The 20,655-nt window shown below is 39.1% G+C and overlaps 1 protein-coding gene across 5 annotated transcripts in view; it reads right to left on the minus strand.

Moving 5' to 3' along the window:
- Positions 1–20,655, minus strand: part of SPPL3 (signal peptide peptidase like 3) — a 145,891-nt gene that overhangs the window by 42,252 nt on the left and 82,984 nt on the right. For 3 of the 5 annotated variants that reach the window (XM_015431648.4, XM_065524896.2, XM_045366086.3), the window contains one exon: positions 5,140–5,217. The exons of 1 other annotated variant lie outside the window; for it this stretch is intronic. In XM_015431648.4, coding sequence (XP_015287134.1) covers positions 5,140–5,217 — 78 coding nt within the window. Of the gene's footprint in view, positions 1–2,203; positions 2,525–5,139; positions 5,218–20,655 lie in introns of those variants that run through there. One more of the 5 variants, XM_065524895.2, reaches the window with a different exon arrangement.

The following is a 20,655-nucleotide window of genomic DNA, read 5'->3' on the forward strand; positions in this document are numbered from 1 at the left end:
ATAAATGAGTTCAGCAAAGCTACAGTATTTGAGGTGAATACACATCAGTTGTAGTTCTATATACTTAGCAATGAACAATCCAAAATGAAGAAAAAAATTCATCAAAAATAACATCAAAAAGTAAAAAAATACTTACGAATAAATTTAACAAAATGGTGGAAGCCTTGCACACTGAAAATTACAAAACACTATTAATAGAAATCAAAGAATATCTAAAGTATCTAAATTAAAGAATATCAAAACGGAGACACATTCCACATCCATGGATAGGAAGTGATCATCATTAAGACAGCAATTTTCCTCAAACTGATCTACAGATTCACAATGCCTACTGAAATCCCTGCAGGCTTTTTTTTTTGGGGGGGGGGGGGGGCGGGAGAAACTGACCAGCGGAACCTAAAATTTATATGGAAATGTAAAGGATCCAGAGTAGCCAGACAAATTTGTAAAAGAACAACACTTACTTTAAAGGCTACAACAATCAAGACATTGGCACTGGCATAAGAAGAGACATACAGACCAGACCTAGTAACTATGTTTACTTTTATGGTCGACTTTTTTTTTTTTTTTTTAAAGAGACAGAGTCTTGCTATGTTACCCTGGCTTGAGTGCAGTGGTGCGATCATAGTTCACTGTAACCCCAAACACCTGGGACTCAGGTGATCCTCCCACCTGAGCACCCGAGCCGCTGGGGTTACAGGTGCATGCCACCGTGTCAACAACGCATTTCTGACAATGGTGCCAAGGTAATTCAATGGGTAAGTATAGTCTTTTCAACAAATGGTACTGGGACAACTGGATAACCACATTTATAAAGATGAAATTAAATTTGTACCTCATGTCATACACAAAACTTAACTCGAAGTGAATCATAAATGTAAGAAGCAAAACTATAAAACTTCTTAAAGAAAACGGAGGAGACCTGGGCGCGGTGGCTCACGCCTGCAATCCCAGCATTTTGGGAGGCCAAGGCGGGTGGATCACGAGGTCAGGAGATCAAGACCATCCTGGCTAACAGGGTGAAAACCCGTGTCTACTAAAAATTACAAAAAATTAGCTGGGCATGGTGGCAGGTGCCTGTAGTTCCAGCTACTTGGGAGGCCGAGGCAGGAGAATGGTGTGAACCTGGGAGGTGGAGCTCGCAGTGAGCCGAGATCACACCATCTTTAAAAAAAAAAAAAAAAAAGGAAGAAAAAAGAAAAAAAAGGAAAATGTAGGAGAAAATCCTTGTACCCATGTGCCAATTTACCAGTTTCACATTTTATGAATCATGCTTTTGGCACATCACCAAAAGCACGATCCATAAAATGTGAAATTGGTAAACTGGCTTCAACAAAATTAAAATGTTTATATTCCAACGGACACTATGAAGAAAATGAGACGGCAAGCCAGAGAACAGGAAAAATTTAAGAGTTGCAAATCATATGACTGAGAGAGAATTTTTTTTTCTTTTTTTTTTTGAGATGGAGTCTGGCTCTGTCGCCCAGGCTGGAGTGCAGTGGCCAGATCTCAGCTCACTGCAAGCTCCGCCTCCTGGGTTTATGCCATTCTCCTGCCTCAGCCTCCCGAGTAGCTGGGACTACAGGCACTCGCCACCTCGCCCGGCTAGTTTTTTGTATTTTTTAGTGGAGACGGGGTTTCATCGTGTTAGCCAGGATGGTCTCCATCTCCTGACCTCATGATCTGCCTGTCTCAGCCTCCCAAAGTGCTGGGATTACAGGCTTGAGCCACTGCGCCCGGCCGAGAGAGAATTTTTGACTAGACATTTCACCAAAGAAGATAAACAGATGGTTAATAAGCACAGGAACACATGCTCATCAACTTTTCAACACCCTAATATCAGGGAAATAATACAACCCAAACCACTATGAGATACCACTTCACGCCTTACTAGAATGGCTATAATAAAAAGACAACGTGTTTCAGAAAGCCCTTACCTGTGTACTGAAGGGTACACTAAAAATGGTTTAAATGGTACATTTTGTGTTATATATACTTTACCATAATAAAAAAATAGCCCTTACCGATTAAAAAGAAAAAGGGAGGCTGGGCTCGCTCGGTGGCTCACGCCTGGAATTCCAGCACTTTGGGAGGCCGAGGCGGGCAGATCATGAGGTCAGGAGTTCGAGACCACCCTGACCAACATGGAGAAACACCGTCTCTACTAAACACACAAAAATCAGCCGGGCATGGTGGCACATACCTGTAATCCCAACTACTCAGGAGGCTGAGGCAGGAGAATCGCTTGAATCTGGGAGGCAGAGGTTGCGCTGAGCCGAGATGGCGCCACTGCACTCCAGCCTGGGCAACAAGAGCGAAACTCCGACTCAAAAAAAAAAAAAAAAAAAAAAAAAAAAAGGAAAAGAAAAAGGGAAAGGTGGTGAACTCAGCAGGAGGAAAAAAAAAAAAAAAACCCAAAAAAAATCTTCCCACAAAAAGAAGCCCAGCTTTAGATGGCTTCACTGGTGAATCCTATCAAACATTTAAAGACAAAATTACATAAATCTCTTCCATAAAACACCAACTTATTCAATGAGTTCAATTTAAATGTATAATTAAAGGCATCATGATTTACTTTTTGCAGAAATGCCTTATTAAAGTATAAAAGATAAAAGGTTCTGAGTTAGAGGTCCTGAAAACTGTTTCAATCCAGACTTGTTACCAACTGGTTGTGTAATCTTTGTCAAGTTACATCAACATTTTCACTTTGGGCTTCGGTTTCTTAGTTTCTTTTGTTGTTGTTGTTGTTGTTGCCAGGGTCTCACTCCGTTACCCAGGCTGGAGTGCAGTGGTATGATCACCGCTCACTGCAACCTCCGCCTCCTGGGCTCAAGCATTCCTCCCAGCCTCCTGGGTAAGTAGGATGACAGGCACGTGCCACTACGCCCAGCTAATTTTTGCATATTTAGTAGACGGGGTTTCACCATGTTACCCAGCCTGGTCTTGAACTCCTGGGCTCAGAGCATCTGCCTGCTTCAGCCTCCCAAAGTGCTGGATTACAGGTGTGAGGGACCACCCTGGCCAGTTTCCTCATCTGTAAACAGGGAGGTTCACCAGATAAATTTCTTCCTATATAATTCTACGATACATTTACTACATAAAATTTGGTTTAAAACTTGCTCAATCCTAAAATGATACAGCCCTTCAGAAAACAATAATATGTAGTAAGAGGCATTTCATACTCTGTTGAAGTATTTCCACTTCTGGATATTTATCCTGGTGATATAATTCAATAAAAGCAAATAATTCATAAAGCTATCATCACTGTAAGAGCCCACTTGTCCAACAAGAGTGGAATAAGATGAGTAACACAAAGAAATGCCAAATTACTAAAACAGTATGAAGATAATTTGTAGAAAATATTTGTCTGGTGCAAATAATCAGAATATAAATGATTTCAACTATGAAAATGTATACAGTATATAAACATATGCCAAATGGAAGGTAGTCTGCACGACTCAAAGTAGTATTAGGGTTGTGAGTCTAAACATGGCTTCTTCTGTGTTTAATTGCAAAGTCTTTTGAAATGTTAATGCATTATATACTCAAAGGGGAAAAAATCAGATACTTGTCCACAGGGTAGAGATGAAAAATATCAAGAGCACATTGATAAGGTTCTAAGTTCCTCTGGTTTGATTAATGCTTCCTGAGAGTGGTTATGAATCCGGAGTTCTCAGTAGACATCTCAGTGATTAAAACTTCGGTCGGTGTATACTGAAATTACCCACAATATTTTACTTGTTTTACTCAGCATTGAGGTAAAGACTGCAAGTCTGTGATTTTATAAAGTAGCTATTAAAATTCAGACACAATACTGCATAGTTCAAAATCTTTATGCCTGGGTATTTCACTTATCCCTATTACTACCTTTGAAGTTCTCAACTTATAATTCCTCAAGCAGCATTTTTTGGTAGGTTCATCAACCACTAACCTATTTGAGTTATACAACCATTAAAGCTCCTCTCGACTGAAAATAGTGGAAAAGGGGAGTGTGTATCTAGTGTCTATATTTTCCCTCCTCTTCCTATGGCTGCCTGCTGGGATGAGAACCTCAGCAGGATCTAGTCTCAGCATCTCCAAGGTTATCAGAGAGAATACCTGGTAATGCTACAACACACAACCCTAATAATTGTAAGATGAACCATATGAAATTGTTTCTGTGGGCCAAAATATTAATAGTCAACCATCAGCAATTTTGTATGGCTTAACCTTGGATGTCAAGCCTTTGGATTAAGAAAAATATGATGTAAATTTCCATAAGGACATAATCTACTTACAAGCATTTTAGGACAATTTTTTTTTTTTTTTTTTGAGACATAGTCTGGCACCGTTGCCCAGGCTGGAGTGCAGCAGTGTGATCATAACTCATTGTATCCTCAATCTCCAGAAGAAGGAGAAGTGCTGCTCCTTCTGCCGCAGCCTCCTGAGTAGCTGGGACCACAGGCACTACTACCATGCCTGATTAATTTCTTTAAAAAATATTTTTTGTAGAGACGGGTCTTGCTATGTTGCCCAGGCTAGTTTTGAACTCCTGGGCTCAAGCAATCCTCCTGTCTCAGCTTCCCAAAGTGCTGGATATAGGAATATGGCACTGTGCCCGGCCAAAGATTAAGAACTTTATTAGCATCCTGGGTATAGTTTTACTTCGGTTTCCCTGGTCTTCGTAAGCCTACCACAGGTTTGCAACTATACTTTGATTTTTGGTTAGAAAAACAAAAAAAAACAACATGAAATGTTCTCTTTGTCATTTTATTACATGGATATTCAGTAATTTTTTTCATATTTCATATTTCATCATCCTTCCATTTAAACTCTTTGTTCCCTTTGAGATTCTAGAATCATTGTCAAAGACTCTCTCCTTAACCTTCTCAATGAAGAGTGCATTAGGTGATTAATTTCAGAACCAGCATTTTAAGCAATTAGTTTTTACATGTTAGCATTAACATGCTAAACTCATAAGCACAACCAAGAAGTGTTTAACAGCAGCCAATTAAAAAACAAATAGCAGAACTCTCTATTCTGAGTCAATTCCTGCCGAAGTCCTGTTTTTCTTCACAAAGTTTTGGTACCAGCACTTCCAGAGCAATGGCTCCTTCTTCCACCTCCAACTTAAATCAACCCCATTTGAGAACATCTTACCTGAAACTACCATAGACTATAAGAAGAATGGAAATCAGAAATGTAGACACTTGACTGGAATCCACCAGGGAATAGGCCCTAGAGAAATAAGAGGAAAAAAATTTAAATCACATGCAGTGAGTCCTAATGGAGCTTACAGTCTAATGAGTTCTATACACCCCACTAAGCTTTGATTTTATCTTAAGAAGGAAAAAAGGTGTAAATTAGCACTAACAAAATAACACAATTAAAATGAGATTTGCTAGTTTAACATGAAGAATAAATGGATAGGTTTACAGCTATTATTAGTTAATATTTACAGCATGTAAAATGACATCAATGTAAAAATCCCATCTCTGTATATGTTTACAATATCCACCCCCAATTTTAAAAGTATCAAAATATCTACCAAATCTGTGCCAATGGCAAAAGTCTCCATGATCAGACTTTTGTCCAATCACATTTGAATCACTAATAGTATTTTACTGGTTTTACTCAGTGATGAAGTAAAAAGCCTGCATCTCATGAATTCCCCGTTTCCATTTTTCTAACTGCTTACTGATTTTCTCCATCTAGATGGCCTACAGGAGGTTCTTCAAAGTCAACAAGTCCACCACAAATATTCTCTCCATCTTAGCTGATCCTCTCAAGGAATGGTATCACCATCCCCTCAGCTGCCAAAGTTAAAAATCTGTCGCATTCTTGACAGCCCTTTCTTTCTCTTACTTCCACATCCCCAACTACCCTACTTCTCCTAATCCCACTGCCAATTTGTTAGCTCCCTTCTATGGCTTGGCTATTGGAAATCTTGTTTTAAAGGCTGTCTCCATGAGTTCACCCTCCACATTACCCATTCTTATATGTCAGGGATTTTCCTAAAACAAATCTTTGCGGAATTTTTGTTGTTGTTGTTTAATTTCCATTCAGCAAACTATTTAATACTGCTTACGTGCCAGGCACTCTGCTAGCCACTGGGATATACAGTAATAAATAAGAACGCCTTGATCTCTGCCTAAATGTCTTTTCTAAAGAAATGAACAATTTCACTCTAAAGAAATAAAAAAAAGGAACATAACTGAATGAATATAATCATGAAGAATGTTATGAAGGAGAGAAAGAAGTACAGGGTACTATGATAATGTATATTAGGTGGATGCAGTCCAAGAACAGGGGAGCTTTCCTTAGGGAGGAAGATAATTTAGAGACATACAGGACACAATAAATAGGACCCGGTGATCGTTTATGGCAGCCAAGAGAGGGAAGAATTGCAGTGATCCCTAGGTTTCTGCTTAGCTGGGTTTGTACCATTTAGGGGGTACCACCACGACTGGCTCCCAATTTTTGTATTTTTAGTAGAGATGGGGTTTTACCATGTTGGTCAGGCTGGTCTCAAACTCCTGACTTCAAGCAATCCACCCACCTTGGCCTCCCAAAGTGTTGGGATTACAGGCGTGAGCCACTGCGCCTGGCCGGAGGAACAGATTATAAGCTAAGGTTTGAATGTACTGAGGAGACAGCTGGATACTGAAACCGTTCTGAGCCGAAGGTGTATATATACTGAGAGCTCATCACCTTCCACATGGTAACTGAAGCCATAGGTGCGTGTGAATGCCTCACAGCAGTGAAAAGAGGACCTAGGATCAAGGCCTGGGAAATCTCCAAATGTAAAGATCAGGTAGAAGAAGGAACTGCAAAGAAAACCAAGATGAAACAGAGACAGATAAGGAAAACCCAGAATAGCAGATTATTTCAGAAAGGCAGCAGAATTGAATGCGGCCTGAATTTAATCCCTTGCTCTACCACTTACTAGTAGTTAAGCCAGTTACTTAGCCTCTCTAAGCTTCAGCTTTTCATCTGTAAAATGGGGATAATGACAACTTCAAAGAGTTGTTAAAGGATTAAATGAGGAATTCATATAAAGAATATTACACATTAAATACTCAATTCATACTCACTGCATTAGGAGGGAGACGTTGCCAACCATGAATGCTGCTGAGAGGCCAAGAAAGACAACTGGAGAGACCACTGGGTAAAGTGGTGAGGATGGAGTCAGACAAATTGGCTGAGAAATTAAAGCTAAGGAAATGAAGACAGTATTTTGAAAAGTGCAGGGAAAAGAATGGCAGCTGGAGGGTAAATATAAGGATAAGGGAGATCTAAAACATTTTTCTTTTTTTAAGGTGAGAGATGCTCAACCTTTTCTGATGCTGACTGGAAATGAACCCAGTGAGGAGAGAAAGACTGATGCATACAGAGGAGGACGTTACATTTCCTTTAATCGTTGTAAAAAATAAGACATATAATAAACTTTCATAATACACTGCTGTGGTCTATAATGGCATGCTTTTGGTTTCTTAGTTTTCTTTTCTTTTTGGAGATGGAGTTTTACTCTTGTTGCCCAGGCTGGAGTGCAATGGCATGATCTCGGCTCACTGCAACCTCCACCTACTGGGTTCAAGTGATTCTCCTGTTTCAGCCTCCCGAGAAGCTGAGGTTACAGGCACCTGCCACCACGCCAGCTAATTTTTTTGGTATTTTTAGTAGAGATGGGGTTTCATCATGTTGGCCACACTGGTCTCAAACTCCTGACCTCAGGTGATCCACCTGCCTCGACCTCCCAAAGTGCTGGGATTACAGGCTAAAGATCCACTGCACCTGGCACGGATCCTTAGTTACTACAGATACATCCTGAAATATTTATGGGTATGTTTAAAAAAAAAAAAAGAACTGGGGAGTCCATTAGGCTGAAATGGCTCCAGTGTCTTGGGTTCCTAAGGAAGCCAACTGAAATCCAACTCATCCCATCAGAAACTGCCAACCAAACCTAACCAGGGGCTTTACCAATCAGAAACTGCCGATCAATCTCTACTAGAGACTTTCTCCTTTAACCAATCAAGTATTGCCTTTCTTTTGCTTCTGCAAAAGCCTTATAAAAGTTTTGCCCTCAGGCACCCTCCATGGAGCTGAGATCCACTTGTGATCTGGTGCTGCCTGATTCATGACATACTGCTCAAAAAAAAAAAAAAAAAAAAAAAAAAAAAAAACTCTCCAAAAGTTAAACATAAGTTTATCTTTTAACAGGTCAAATAACATGATTTAAGATTTGCTTTAAAATACTCTAAGAAAATAAAACATGGGAGGGATACACCAAAGAAAAGGCAAATTTTTTCAAATTATGAAGCTGGAATGATAGGTACATTGTATTCTTCTCTCTTCCCCCCACACCAGTCTTTGAGATGGTACAACAATTTGAACACAATTAAAACTACTAGAGGCAGATGAATACAAGAATTTACGTTTTGGATCATGAATTCTGTTTCACCGCACCTCACAGGGGTGCTACCTTTTCCTAAATTTCAGTCAGCCGGGGAGTGGAGAAAGGGAAGGTAGGAGACATGAGGGCCACTCGAGCCTCTCTGTTGGGTCCCATCCAGCAATGACGCAGCTGTGGCTGTCCAGGGTCCTCTTTTGAACAACCAGATTATGTAGACAAGGCTCACACACCAAGAGATATCTAAGCTATCACGTATCATGTATTAGGAAAATGAACTTCATCAATTTCTCTTTATTCTAAACTTATGTTTCTTGCTGTATGACATAATCTTTGCACACATCTTTCAAAATTCCAAAATCAAGAAGGAACATTTTCTTAAAATTAAAAAAAATTATGACTAGGTTATATAGTCATACAAAAATCAAAAGTATATTAAAAAGTACATACACAGAGGTCTTATGCCCATCTAGCCATCCCCCAACCCCCACCCTCTCAGTCATTTTTAGATAACTTTTAAATAACCATATTTTTTCGTTTCTTATCTAGCCTTTTGGAGTAAATATACAATATAAGAACATTATTTCTCACCACTTCTTATGAAACAGGTGGAATATTAAATATACTGCTCAGTATCTCCCTCTACCCCCCTTTTACAATATAGCTTAGAAATCTTTCTGTATCAGGATGTGGAGAACTTCCTTTTTAAAATTTTCTTTTAAACAGCAGCATGGTATTCCACTGTGTAGATGCACCACAGTTTTTTGTTTTTGTTTTTGTTTTTTTTTTTTTTTTAGAACAAGTCCTTTACAGGTGGACACTAGGGTTGTTTCCAAAAACTCTGCTGTTAACAAGTAATTTTGTAATAACAGCCTTTGTAAATTATACCTGCATTGAACACACATGAAATGACATATTTATATAACATTCCTCAAAGTCAGATTGCTGGCTCAAAGAGGAAATACACTTGCAATCTGACAGATGTTGCCAATGCGCCCTACAGAGAGTAAGTTATACCATTTCACACTCTCATCAGTAATGAACTAGATGTTCCTACTTTCCAAAGTGAGTATTGTCTAACTTTTGAATTTTACCCATCTGAGAGATGATAACCGGTATCTCAGTATGGTTTTTATTTGTATTAATTAAAATTGTAATTCAAATTTAAAAATTAAAGTGAGATTGAGCAGCCTTTTTGTATGATTAAAGGCCGGTAGGTATTTTTAAAAGGCAATTTAAAGTTTTCTCCAGACTCCAGAGCTGTAAAAAAACAAGGGCGGCTATCTTTTGAGGAACTTTTCTTCTGATGGTGTCTTACTTGGATGACTTTTTTTTTGTATCCTTTGTATTTTGAAGCATATTGTCACTATCCTCAAGGCAGATTAAATATCGACACTTCCCAAATTCACTGCCTGAAAGTCTGATACTATTGTTTAATTGTTTTGCTACATCTCTCAAATCAATGGAGACTCTCTAGAAACTCTTAACCTCAGACTTCCGGAAGTCTGGATTTTTTTTTTTTTTTTTTTTCTGTTGCCCAGTTTGGAGTGCAATGGTGCGATCTCGGCTCACTTTAACCTCCGCCTCCTGGGTTCAATCAATTCTCCTGCCTCAGCCTCCCAAGTAGCTGGGATCACAGGAGGCTGCCACCATGCCCGGCTAATTTTTGGTATTTTTATTAGAAACGGGGTTTTGTCATGTTGCCCAGGCTGGTCTCAAACTCCTGACCTCAGGTGATCCACCCATATCAGCCTCCCAAAGTGCCAGGATTACAGGCGTGAGCCACCACACCTGGCCTGGATTAAATTTTCAAAAACCAGCTCCTCCTCTCTGACAGATCTTCTGTGCTGTGCTCTAGCCTCTGAGTAGCCATAGTTACTGACTTTCTTCATAGTCTGTTTTTCTAGATGAAAGTCTGACCTTGGCCGGGCGCGGTGGCTCAAGCCTGTAATCCCAGCACTTTGGGAGGCCGAGGCGGGTGGATCACGAGGTCAGGAGATCGAGACTATCCTGGCTAACATGGTGAAACCCCGTCTCTACTAAAAATACAAAAAACTAGCCGGGCGTGGTGGCGGGTGCCTGTAGTCTCAGCTACTTGGGAGGCTGAGGCGGGAGAATGGCGTGAACCCGGGAGGCGGAGCTTGCAGTGAGCTGAGATCACGCCACTGTACTCCAGCCGGGGAGACACAGCGAGACTCCGTCTCAAAAAAAAAAAAAAAAAAGAAAGTCTGACCACATGCAAAATATAAGAGTGTGACTAAGGTTGCCAGATCTCACCTCCATATCCTGGCAGTCAGCATGTCCCCCACTGCAGAACTAAATGCCTGATTTCAAAAAAGTGTTCAGATGTTTAATGGTTTCTTCTAACTTAAGTTTTGTTTTAGCTTTCAAATAAACCTATACAAGAAAATCTGATTAAAGTTCACCCCTAATATTGTACATGGTATTTTATAATTTATACTAAGATCTTAAAAAGTTCTAACAATTTTGCAAACCATACCAGATACCATGTAACTAGAAGTTATAGCTTATTTTATGATGTTATTTGAAATTTCATATACTATTTTCAATTCAAACTATCATTATAAAAGTTTTTGTTGTTGTTGTTCCTTTTTGGAGACAGGGTTTCACCTGTTGCTTAAGCTGGAGTGCAGTGGCACGGTCTTGGCTCAGTGAAACTTCCACCTCCTGGACTCAAGCAATCCTCCCACTTCAGCCTCCCAAGTAGCTAGGCCTGCAGGTGTGTGCCACCACAGCCAGCTAATTTTTGTATTTTTTGTAGAGACGGGGTTTCACCATGTTGCCCAGGGCTGGTCTTGAACTCCTGGGCTCAAGCAATCCACCCGCCTCAGCCTCCAAAAGTGCTGGGATTACAGGCATGAGCCACTACGTGCCTGGCGTTATAAAAGTTTTACAAAAAGCCTTTTAACAAAAAAGCTTTTAACAAAAAGATTTTATTATAAAATACAGAAAATGGATTTAAATAAATTATAGCCAATTTGCATTTTTAGAACTATCAATTTTCTTTTTCAAAATTACAAAAATTCATGTTCATTGTGAAAACTCAAAAATGGGTAAGTATATAAAGCAAAAAGCACAAGTGCCTCCTCCTTCCTCTCTGTACTTCCATTCCCTAGGAGGAGACATTGTTTACAATTTGGTATGTGTATCCTTCCATACAAATTGTGTACAGAATGTATACACATTACAAAAACAGGAAGCATACATGTTCTTTTAAAACTTGCTCTTTTTAAAAATTCAACTATGTACCCAGGAGCTACTCTTTCCTGCTGCCTTCCCTTACTGGCCTTGTACTGCAAAATTAAAACGTGAAAACTTCACAAGTACAGAAAGCACTCTCTTTTAAAATAAATAGAAAACTTCCAGGTTCAATGAGCACAACTTTTAACTACTAATTGTCTCAGCATTCTCATTTTGAGTCCTTAACAAAAGCAGTATCTCAATGTTTCACATGTTTTCATCTTATGTAACCTGAATTAGTAAATTAGATTGTTGTTTCTAACCTCAGTAGAAACAAATGGATGCCTTGGCGCATGCCTCTCTGCCTCTCTCTCTCTCTTTTGTTTTTTTGAGATGCAGTCTAGCTCTGTCCCCAAGTTGGAGTGTGTTGGCGCAATCTCGGCTCACTGCAACCTCCGCCTCCCAGGTTCAAGCGATTCTCCTGCCTCAGCCTCCCGAGTAGCTGGATTACAGGCACACACCACCACACCCAGCTAATTTTTGTATTTTTAGTAGAGACAGGGTTTCACCATGTTGGCCAGGATGGTCTCGATTTCCTGACCTCGTGATCCGCCCATCTCAGCATCCCAAAGTGCTGGGATTACAGGCATCAGCCACCGTGCCGACTTGCCTCTCTGTTTTTTTTTTTTTTTTTTTTTTTGAGACGGAGTCTTGCTCTATCGTCAGTGGCACTATCTTGGCTCACTGCAAGCTCCGCCTCCTGGGTTCATGCCATTCTCCCACCTCAGCCTCCCGAGTAGCTGGGACTACAGGCGTCCGCCACCACACCCAGCTAATTTTTTTGTATTTTTTAGTAGAGATGGGGTTTCACCATGTTGGCCAGGATGGTCTCGATATCCTGACCTCATGGTCCACCCGCCTCGGCCTCCCAAAGTGTTGGTATTACAGGCGTGAGCCACCACGCCGGCCTGTTTTCTTTTTTCTTTTTTTTTTTAAGAGACTTCTGTCTCCCATGCTGGAGCCCAGCTGCGCGATCACAGCTCACCGCAGCCTTGAACTCCTAGTTTAAGCAAACCTCCCACTTCAGCCTCCCCAGTAGCTGGGACTACAGGTGTGTATCATCATGCCTAGCTAATTTTTTTATTTTTAAATTTCATAGAGACAAGGGGCTCACTACGTTGCCCAGACTAGTCTTGAACTCCTGGCTTCAAGTGATCCTCCAGGCTTGTCCTCCCAAAGTGCTAGGATTACAGGTGTGAACCATGGCACACGGCTCTATGCCTCTCTTTTTAGTCAATTTAATATTTAATGAAGATAGGGACATTTCTAACAACCTTTTATCAAAGGCAAAACCATGGAATCCAACAGGTAAAGATAATATAGACATCATGCTAGTGAACATTCAAATCTCTTGTGAAAATAATATTAGAAAAAAATGCATCTTGTACTTTAGCAGATGTGCCCTAACAACTCCTATCTAGTCTAGAGGAATTACAAAAACACTCATATTGCACATAATATTACATTTTAGATGTATACAGAAATCACTTTTGGAAAATAACATTTGTTTAACAAATGTGAACATGTTAGCAGAAACATTTTGCTATCCTACAACAACTTTATAATGAAGTTCTCTTTTTCCCTATTTACCAGGGAAATTTCTGCCACTTGAATTCTCTAAGGCTAGGGACTTCTTAGCATAGATGGATTATATTTTATTAATCACCCAAGTTGAGGTCATTAGAGGTTGCCTTAGTGAAGTTCAAGTAGAAATACATACCCTTTACTATAAAGTCTTTAAAAAGCCCTGGAGACAGAAGGAAATATCAACTGATGCTAAGCCTAGGATGTACTTAGAAACAAGTTCTTGTGGCCAGGCATGGTGGCTCATGCCTGTAATCCCAAGACTTTGGAGGCAGGTGGATCACTCCAGGTCAGGAGTTCGGAGACCAGTCTCGCCAAAATGGTGAAACCCCGTTTCTACAAAAAATTACAATACAAAATTACAAAATACAAAAAAATTAGCTGGGGTGTGGTGGTACGTACATACCTGTAAACCCAGCTACTAGGGAGGCTGAAACAGGAGAATCACTTGAACCCAGGAGGCTGACGTTGCAGTGAGCCGAGATCGTGCCATTGCACTCCAGCCTGGGCGACAGACCAAGACTTCCATCAAAAAAAAAAAGAAAGAAAGAAAGAAAGAAAGAAACCAGTTCTTGCTCTCTTACTGTTAATAGCTGTCTTGGCTAATAATCTGCTGGGTCCGCACTGTATTCTTAATCAGTAGAAGGAGATGATTACAAAGACAGCAAAACTAAAGTTTGAATGGAACATGAACTCGAATTACACAGAGCTGTGCTGTTCAATACAGCAGCCACTAGCCACATGTGGCTATTTAAATTTAAATATAATTAAAATTTCTTAAGTTGCATTAGTTGCATTTCCAAGTGTTCTATAGCTAGTGGCTACTGTATTGGATGGCCAGATAAAGAACATTTGTATCATCGTGAAAAGTTCTAGTGGACTGCAATGACATGCATCTCTATAGAAAAATACGTTAATAGGGCCGGGCGTGGTGGCTCACGCCTGTAATCCCAGCACTTTGGGAGGCGGAGACAGGCGGATTATGAGATCAGGAGATGGAGACCATCCTGACTAACACGGTGAAACCCTGTCTCTACTAAAAATACAAAAAATTAGCCAGGCGTGGTGGCAGGCGCCTGTAGTCCCAGTCCTACTTGGGAGGCTGAGGCAGGAGAATGGTGTGAACCCAGGAGGCAGAGCTTGCAGTGAGCCGAGATTGCGCCACTGCACTCCAGCCTGGGCAACAGAGCAAGACTCTGTCTCAAAAAAAAAAAAAGAAAAGAAAGAAAGATACGTTATATTTCAAAACTAGGGTTCTGGACTTTTATTAGTGGTAATAGCAACAACATCTAACACTTTAAATTCTCACATCACTCTACAAGTACTACATGTCTAGAAGTCCTTATCCAAAAAAATGCCTCGAGAACAAATTGATTCAGAATTTGTTGGAGTTTTACAAAGAAAACACCCCCATTACTGCAGTCTGGAGCAGTAATCTGTAATCAAATACTAATATTTCTGTAGCGAAACAGGAATATTCACACGAAACAGCATAAAGGTTATAAATAGCTTCATATCAATTTAGGTCAGCTTTTGCTGCCAAACGAATCAGAGAAAACTTCTGGGTTTTCATTTTGGGGTTTGGAGAACTGTGAATCTCTGTGATTATTAGGGTTTTTTAAGATCAAGAGCCAGATGCACTTCTGATCTTAGGTGGCCTAATTCCAGAGTCTCCCAAATTGACTTCAATATCTGCCCAAAACTGGATGACAAACTGAAGTTTCTATCGGTAATTATACAGTAATTAGCTACGTAATCCTCCCTGGGCAATCCTTTATATCTTTCTATTATCTATAAAATCCTCTTTGGGCCCAGATAAACTTGAAAGCCCAATTAATTTTTATTTTTCAAGGGTCTAGGTTTTGGCTGGGTGTGTGGTTCATGCCTGCAATTCTGACACTCTGAGAGTCCGAGGTAGGAGGACTGCTTGAGCCCAGGATTTCAAGACCAGCCTGGGCAACAAAATTAGATGTGACTCTATGAAAAATTAAAAAAAAAAAATTATCCAGGCATGGTGGGGCACGCCTGTACTTTCAGCTACTTGGGAGGCTGAGGTAGGAGGATCCCTTGAGCCCACAAGCTTGAGGTTGCAATGAGCTATGAGCATGCCACTGCACTTTCACCTGGGTGACAGAGCGAAATCCTGTCTCAAAAAAATTTAAAGTCTGTATTTATATTGTTTTGCTTTCAAAAAACAGAAATATTACCTGAAATACTCTTTCCATCTTTCATTTTGCCCATCATTGACACAGGTAAATCAGCACTGCCAAAGATGACCCTGTTTCCAGGTGACTAAAACTGGTATTTTCCTCTTTTAATCACCCAATATTTACAGATTTAAAAATGGCTTACTATAAATCTTACCTTACTCCAGTAGATATACATGAAGGTAAGCCATCATCTTACCTTGGGTAGCAACTCTGGTTCGTTTATTCAACCCATGGGAAATTCTTCTCTAGGGTCTTTTTTAAAAATGTGGCCAGCCCTAAGGCTAACTTACAAACTCTTCATTTTCCCTCTGCTAGACTGCTTTTTCCAATATTTGTTTATGCCCTTGGTCTCCTGAAGTAGGCTCAATTTTCACCTACTCTACAAGCTCATAAAAATGAGCACAGAGCGGTTTCAAAAATGTCTAAAGGTTTTCACTGCTGGTAATGACAGGGAGGAATAGGGCCCCTCCTGTATCATCCTCTGTTCTGCTCTTTGCCCACACAAAGAATGAAAGCCTTCATCAGCATTTCAGAAACAGACACAGATTTTGCTACAGCAACTGCAGTTTGGGGAACTGGGGTAAGACTATGACAAATGGAGCAGGCAGGGAAGAAAAGGTATTCCAAGGAAAAAGGGTGGGTAAGTCTGGCCAATAATAGGAAATCAAAACTCACAATCTTATTTCACAGTCTCTCCCTATCCTACATTTCAGACTCTACCAAAGCATCAACAGAAATGTGTCATTCTTCAGGCCCTCCTACTGAGGTGTCTGTTCCCAGAGGTTCTGGACAGACATGAAAGACAGGAACTATTCTATTCTGAGATAAAGGAATTCTTACTGAAACACAGAAAGAAACTAAATACATGCATTTGAGACATGCCGAAATCAGGTTAGCCAAATGTATTGAAAACAGTCTTGAAGACTTTGTCAACTGACGTATCAATATAGGCCAGCTGTTCAGTTGAAATATTTTATATATTCATTATGAAGACCACTAATTCTTTAACTACATTCCAAGCCTTTACCTTAATAGACAAAGAGTTACCAGAAATGTCTCTCATATACAAGACTAAACTCTAAACCCTAAGATTTTTAGAGCCATGCTGGATTTTAGTAACTGCTCTATGGTCAAAAATCTATTTCTAGCTGCTTTACCAGCAAGTGCTTATAACACATATCCTGCTAAAAATCATGCCAAACTGAGACACAGAGAGTACTGTTCTATAACGTGTTCTATGTGTCAGCCTTCCAGCTATACAATGAAAGCATTCTTGTCCACCCCAAAACCAAGCAACTACTATTCTAACACTGCACAGACATTGCCTTAGACCAGCACTTCTCAAACTTTGTGGTTGCAGAACAATTTACACTCTTAAAATTGAGGACTCCCAAAGAGCTTTAGTACATGTGGGTTAGTAGTATTTACTGTATTAGAAATTAAAGCTGAGAAAAAGATAAAGTATTAATTTATTTATACATAATAAAACCATTACATGTTAACATAAATAACATTTTTAAAGGGCAAATATCTATTTTCCAAAACAGAACAAAAAAATTAAGCAAGACAAGGGACATTCTTCACATGTTTGCAAACTTCTTTAATGTCTAGCTTAAATGGAAGATAGTTGGATTCTCATATCGGCTTCTGCATTCCATCTACTGCCATGTTGTTTGAACTGAACTCTATGGGGGAAAAAATCCAGCTTTACACAGATAGTTGGAAAAGAAGGAGTACTTAATAGCCTTTTCAGATAACTATCAATATTCTTCTTTGATACTACACTAAAATTCAACAAGTAGTAATTTCTTAAAGGTTTACTGCAATGTTGAATTTGAAACTATCTCAGTGGAATTTTTTGGATTTTACTATATTACATTAAAATCCACTGGACTGTCCTGAACTTTGTGTGAACCTTTTTACCCATGGATGATTTTGTAACATCATGCATTGGTAATCTGGAAGACAATGATTCGCTGAGTTATGCTGCTCTTCCAGATGTTGTCTCTTTTCATTATACAATATCTGAAAAATCATATTTGTTAGTATCATTCTTGGGGCTCATGGTAGCAAATACAAATTTTCAAAAATTCTATTTTCACTTGGAAGCTCAAATTTTATCATTGATAAAAACACTTTTTTTCCCTTTAAGTGACCGGCTCACTTGATCTGTTTTTGAGAAACTATCTGCCAACTATGCACATCAGTCATTCTTTCAAGAAAAAATGCTATTTCAATTTTAAACAAATGTAGTTCAGTTAGCATCTCAAATGACTGCACAAGCAGTTTCCTCAAGATAACCAACACTACTTTGGTATATAGCAGAAGTGCTTTGTGGAAATTTTCCATTTTATCATTAAAAATTTCCATTTTATCACTTAGTGTACTCAAGGGTTGAAATTTAACAAAAGAAACTTACTGCTTCATCAAGAACATTCTAAGTGTAAATGGCATTTCAGAAGATAACCCGTGTGCCTGGTGGTGGAGAATACGATGATTACCAGTATTGCCTGGTGCCACCGCCTTGATTCAGGTGAGGGTGCACCAGAGGCTTTACCCACCATTGCTTTGCCACCATGAGAAAAAAGGTGCAAAAATGAAAAAGACAAGTAATGTTAGTAGTATTATGAAAACACTTTGATCCTATGGACCCCCATGATAGGGTCTCAGGAATCTCCCATGGTCCATGAGCCACATTTCGGGAATTGCCCACAAGTTCTGGCTATGCAAACTGCCAACACTTTCTCACATGTAATTGTTACAGATCACAAAACACCAAAAGTTGTTACGATTTTTTTGCTATCCAAAATTTCAAATTTAAAAATTATATGCAAAAAATGACTTGTATTCCATACCTAAAGAAATGTTCATTTTTCCCTTTATGGAAATATGCTGAAATAGGACTTAATTTGTATCTTTATCTAAAAATATTAGTCTAACATAATGTTGGAAATAATTCTTTTCCACATTTCCCCATATTTTAAAGGAAAAAACTAAATATGTATTATAAGCTTAATAACAGAATAGGTATCTTATCAAATAAAAATTTATTAAATTTAACCATTTACGTGCAAGGTACAAGTAGTAAATAAAACAGTTACTTAAGGCTGGGCGCAGTGGCTCATGCCTGTAATCCCAACACTTTGGGAGGCTGAGGCAGGAGGAGTGCATGAGCCTAGTAGTTTAAGACCAACCTGAAAAACATAGGGAGACCCCCATCTTTGCAAAAGTATCAAAATATTATCCCTGCATTATCACAAAATATTTCATGGAAAGACATATATGAAATATACTATATGTTGATATTTTATATTTTACCAAGACTAGTACAATGAAAAAATGATTACTTCCATCGGAGATACAAAATCTGCTGACTGAGCAAATTCATATGAAAGAAAGGTATTACTCTTCAAGGCAGTCAAGATGATCTGGAGTAATTTTGTTTTCAAATACATCTTATTGCCTAGGATAGATAAGAAAGGATTTATTGCGGGGGCAGGGGTGAAACAGAAAGAAGACCCTACATTAAAGGCTTCGATGGCAATATGCTTCAACTTTTTCCTATGAATTATCCTCTAAGACAGGTCCTCACATCATAGTTTCAAAAGCATGTGCATTTTATCGTGATTTCAGCATACAACCAGCAACACACTGCAGTTTCTGCGTTCAACACTGCAGCCAGAAACAGCCCTGTACTGGCTGTAGCAAACATAAGGCAAGGGAAAAAAATTAGGCAACTGGTTTCCTCAGACAATGCCAATAGGTACAAGCTGGATAAAGCAGTTTTGCATTTTTATTTGGCCAAGGGACTCGTTTACAGAAAAAAAAATTATAATGCAGCTTTTGAAGGTATCTTTGTATCACCATCCAAGACTGCTTTAGAACTTGTACAAAATAAATCTCCTTAAAAACTTGCAAAAATCTGTGTTAACAAGCTGGTCGAAATTACTATTTCATAAGAAAAATGCTACTGAATATCTAAATATCCTCTCAGGATATGTGCTCATAAAACTTAATGAAGCCTAAGTATTTGCCCCAAATAATTGAAAGCAGGGACTCAAACAGATACTCGTACACCAATTTTCACAATGGCTTGGCTGTGAATAATGGGTTGGGTTGGGTGGAAGTAGCCCAAGTGTCTACCGGTGAAGGAATGGATAAACAAAATGTGGTACGGCCATCCAATCAAATATTATTCAGCCTTACAAAAGAAGAAAATTCTGATACATGCTACAACATAAATCAACTTCAAAAACATGATGCTATGTGAAATACACCAGAAACAAAAAGACAAATATTGTTATGATTCACCTCATATGACAGACCTAGATTAGGCAAATTCATACAAAGACAAAGCAGAATAGCGGATACCAGGACTGGAGAGAAGGGGAATGGGGAGTTTTTGTTTGATGCATACAGAGTTTCTCTTTGGGATGATGAAAAAGGTCTGGAAATGGATAGCGGTGACTGTTGCACAAAACGTAAGTGAATGTACTTAATGCCACTGAACTGTACACTTAGAAACAGTTCAATGGTAAATTTTAAATTGTATGTTACGTATATTTTACAATAACAACTTTCATAAAACTTTAGGAAATTTTTAAAAACTGGTCTTAACCTCTAAAGGAACTGGTTTTTTACTGTATCAGTTTCATTAAAAGATTATTCCCTGCCATTTAATGCTGATAATAGTCTTAGAAATGATTCTAGAAACGAAGTCTTAAAAGCATCTACACAATTCCAAAATATAGACTTCAAGAAGAAAATTTCCAATGACTTATAAAAATGAATGCTACAGATTGACATTTAGTTATTTCCTAGGGGCTAACCTCTCCTAGTGACAAATTCTGTGGACAAGCAAACAGGAGCCTAAGAGTTTAAATCACAGTTCATCCATTACTTCTATCAGGACAAACTAGAGTTTCTATCTGGGATGATGAAAAAGTTGAAGAAGAAAAGTCTCCTGGGTCCCAGAGCAAGGAGGGATTTCTAAGACAGACTGAATTTCAGTAGCAAATCTCCTCTTCTACCTGCATATACCGCGGTCACCTCAAATTCAACATATCTAAAAGTCAAACCAAATCTATCCAACAACTTGCAGTATCTCATATCTGCTGCAAGCTTCAACTAGAATAAATGCCTGTGGTCATGTTCCATCCTATCTTATGTATCACCACATGCATGGTACTCTGCGAGGTACTGGCACTCCAT

The sequence above is a fragment of the Macaca fascicularis genome, chromosome 11, assembly GCF_037993035.2.
Source record: "Macaca fascicularis isolate 582-1 chromosome 11, T2T-MFA8v1.1".
In the NCBI taxonomy this organism is placed as follows: Eukaryota; Metazoa; Chordata; class Mammalia; order Primates; family Cercopithecidae; genus Macaca; species Macaca fascicularis.